Source organism: Formica exsecta, unplaced genomic scaffold (genome assembly GCF_003651465.1).
Source record: "Formica exsecta isolate Colony F162 unplaced genomic scaffold, ASM365146v1 scaffold228, whole genome shotgun sequence".
Taxonomy (NCBI): Eukaryota; Metazoa; Arthropoda; class Insecta; order Hymenoptera; family Formicidae; genus Formica; species Formica exsecta.
Window position 1 is genome coordinate 1,084,084 of NW_021849573.1, and position 3,620 is coordinate 1,087,703.

The following is a 3,620-nucleotide window of genomic DNA, read 5'->3' on the forward strand; positions in this document are numbered from 1 at the left end:
GGGGTTCCATTTAAGAAAACATCGACCACATTGATCTCACCTTGAAAAGACCACTTAAGGTCAAATCCATATTTTTATCATGTGGCCCCCTCGAAACCATGCAACTTTTGTCTGAAACATTTTTTGATATCTCACTTCGTTTCCGAAAAATATGCCCGCGTCACTATAAATGCCGCACCCTGTATATTATATGTCTTATAATATGTACATATATCTTACGATAAGGACAAGAGATGGGATCGTGATAGGGCGACTGATACATAAGTGCCGTGGCAGTTGATACGCTACATAGTACAGTAATCTAAGTTGTGTTTATAGCCGTGAATATATATGCATAGCAGTCCGGTGAATCGTAGTGGCGCGAGAAACTCATTACTCCACGGCGCGGGTATTAGCATATTTAGAGACTGTTTCCCCTCTTTCTTCGTTTTGCCCCACCTATCATCCCTTACTTCATCCCGCCTGCCCAACTTCCACCACTCTAGTCGGACTGTCGGCCGTTGTGTACCCCTCGTCGCCTAAGGTAAGAGACGGTACAGCTGATGCGCGTTATCTCGACAAAGAAAACGTTTTGATTTCTACAATTTTTTTCATTTTGAAGATTAATGATATATGATGCAATATGTATGACGTTGTATGATGAATAGTATTCATACGTCGCAGACGAGTAATCATATGGCGACGTAGTTACATATACGTATACAGAAAAATAATTACGCAACATTTTCTATTGTTCGTCGAATCAAAATTTCAATCTGACTGTCTGAAATAATGTTTGAAATGTCCTAATACTTTGAATTGTTACAAACGCAAGTAGATCCAGAGGCTATATAAAGCGCTTATATAAGAGGTGCTGAGAATCGTAGAGAGGGCTAAGTAATTAAGGAAGCTCATCCTAAGGGACAATTAAATTTAATGAGAGACAGTCCGATCTCCACCCCTAGTATCCCTCGCCCAATTCTCCGCCACCATCTCATTGGTCAGTGTGCTAGCAACATTATACATATTCTTCTCTCGAAATTCCACACATTTCCTGGATTTCAGCCCCGGCTATTTCGAAGGAAAAAGGGCGACATATATATTATACATTTAATGTCTACTTTCTAAAAACCCGTCCCTTTTGTCTATCTAACTCTATAATGAAAATTTTAGATGGAACAATATGTAATTATTATGTCAATTTATATCCAAAAATAATCTATTCGAAATTAATATCTTTTTCATCCATTGCGATGTGAAAAAAGATACGAAAGCAGAATTCTAGAAAATATATATTGTTATCATTTTTTACACACTCATATATGTATATTATTAATACATTATAATATACTTGTATATCTTTTATGGCTTTAATCAAAGAAAAAAAGATTAAATTATTCAATTAATTAACAGGCATTTTTGCAAATAATTTTATAAGAATTTTATGTAAGCATTTTATTTATTACAAAAAAAGCATCAATATTCTATCAATTAAAATTAAATAATTTATAGAGACAAGCCTTTCTTAATAATTTTAAGTTACATTTTATTATTTAAGTTAAATTTTCTTAATATTGTCCCCAATCTAAAAAAAAGTATGTTTTTTTGTAAAACTGTGATTCGGATCTGAAGCGGCAAATCAGATTCTACGAATCGTACGCATATGTCAGCGTTTACATTCGGTTGTCGAGAAATCTTCGTTTATATATCGCGAATCTCTGTTTATATTACTACATTTGCCCGTCAGCTGTATTACATGGTACAGTTTACTTAACCATTTCGACAGTTTGCAATATAGACTCAAAAAAATGTGCTAGACTAATCTTATATTATTTTATACAATAGTAAGTACACCTCAATATTTTTCCAACTTACATTATCAAAATCTTAAAACGACCATTGTTTAACATATTTTGTATGTATGAAGTAAATCTTTTGTTTCACTCGTATTTATATGTCTATCAAATTTTCATTTGTAGCTAATTACTTAATTTCCATTTTAATATAATACACTAAATTGTTCTATTTCAATTAATTATAAAATAATGTTCTTTCGCATCAATTTATGCGATCTATTTGTACATAAATTTATAACAATGTAATAATAATAATATTTTTCAGGCTATTATCTCAAGTGCTGAGATAATTTAAATATAGAGCAGTTTGAAGTCTGGAAGTTTTGACTGCATCCATTTTTTTTATTATGAATTTATAAATCACTGCCGCTGATCGGCAGTGATCGAACCAACCAAACCCAGATTCGACCATGAAACTTTAAACGGAAACACTTCAGACATCTAACAAGCACTCGACGTCGACAGTTATACGACATATTATCTTTAAGAACCTTCAAATATTAATAGTTATTTGTATGTATGCGTTAAAAATGCAATTTCAAAAAATAATGTGTCGTACACTAATTTCAAAAAAATATTCTATTTAGATAATTCAATAAATAATTCGCATTGTAAACATATATATTAAAAAAACTGTAACAATTTACATTTTTAAATAAATGTTATAAGAAAGTATAAGTGTATAAATAGAAATAAATAGCATCTAGAAGAAAATAGCAAATAATTTTGTATTTTATGTACACAAATTCGAGGGAAAAATGCTGCAAATATGAAGAAAAACAATGGAGCAAAAGAAATGAAGCGTATTATGGTTTAAAATATCTTCTAGAAATTAAGATTTGACTCAAGATTTAGTGGGTTGGAACAAATAAAGATAAGCAGGCAATAAATATAATAAGTTCGGATAAACCACTTTGCATTTTTTTGTCGGTATATCGATCATGGCGAAAAAGTAAGACGAGATGGTTTCTTGAAGGGTACTCCCATTGGAACGTTATTTAGAATGGTTGGTGGTGTAGGGTCTGTTGGGGAGGAAGAGGTCTTGGAATCATTGTTACGGAAAATGGGTTGCTGCGATGAAATCTTTTTTAGAAAGTGAAGGGAACGGAGATAAAAATGAAAGACATAAAAAATGAGTAATATGAGGGAGGCACCATACATACACCATATGTTAAATAGCACGTTGTCCTGAGATTCGGGCGAAGAAAATTTGAAATATATTAAAAAATTTCCTTCGATTTTTTAATTTCTTCTTATTTATAATATTGATAGAAATATTTTGCCCTTTTGCTATGTTTTTAATTACTACTAAATATATTTTACAATTATAATATAATTGTTATATAACGCATCAAGATGATAATCAATAAAATGTATCTTAATATCAATAAGAATATAATAGCATTAATAATAGTAGAGCTATTGTTTTCTCGTTAGTTTATACTTTTTCATCATTATAGAAGATATATTATAATCTTCTATAATTAAATTTGATCATATTATTCTTAATGTTAGATATTTAATATTTCTATAAATATCTTGTCATATAAAAAGAAACTAATTTTTTTCCCATTGCAATTTTTTAAAAACTTTAAATGATTATGATTTCTGTTTGATACAGTGCCATCTTTTTAAGACTACTAAAAGTTGGACCAACTAGATCGATAAAGCAGAAAAAGACGAGTCGGTAATCTCGGAAGTGAAATGAGAGAATACTTTTACCTCCTTTCATCACCCACATATTACAGAACATATAAAACTACATAGATAAGACGACGAAAGAGT

At 30.7% G+C, this 3,620-nt stretch overlaps 1 protein-coding gene across 2 annotated transcripts in view; it reads right to left on the reverse strand.

Moving 5' to 3' along the window:
* LOC115235597 overlaps positions 1 to 3,620 on the reverse strand; it is a 48,343-nt gene that overhangs the window by 13,566 nt on the left and 31,157 nt on the right. Inside the window, exon 4 of one of the 2 annotated variants that reach the window (XM_029807496.1) lies at positions 315 to 553. The exons of the other annotated variant lie outside the window; for it this stretch is intronic. Coding sequence (XP_029663356.1) covers positions 482 to 553 — 72 coding nt within the window. The 3' untranslated portion in view covers positions 315 to 481. Of the gene's footprint in view, positions 1 to 314; positions 554 to 3,620 lie in introns of those variants that run through there. 2 annotated transcript variants of the gene reach the window in all.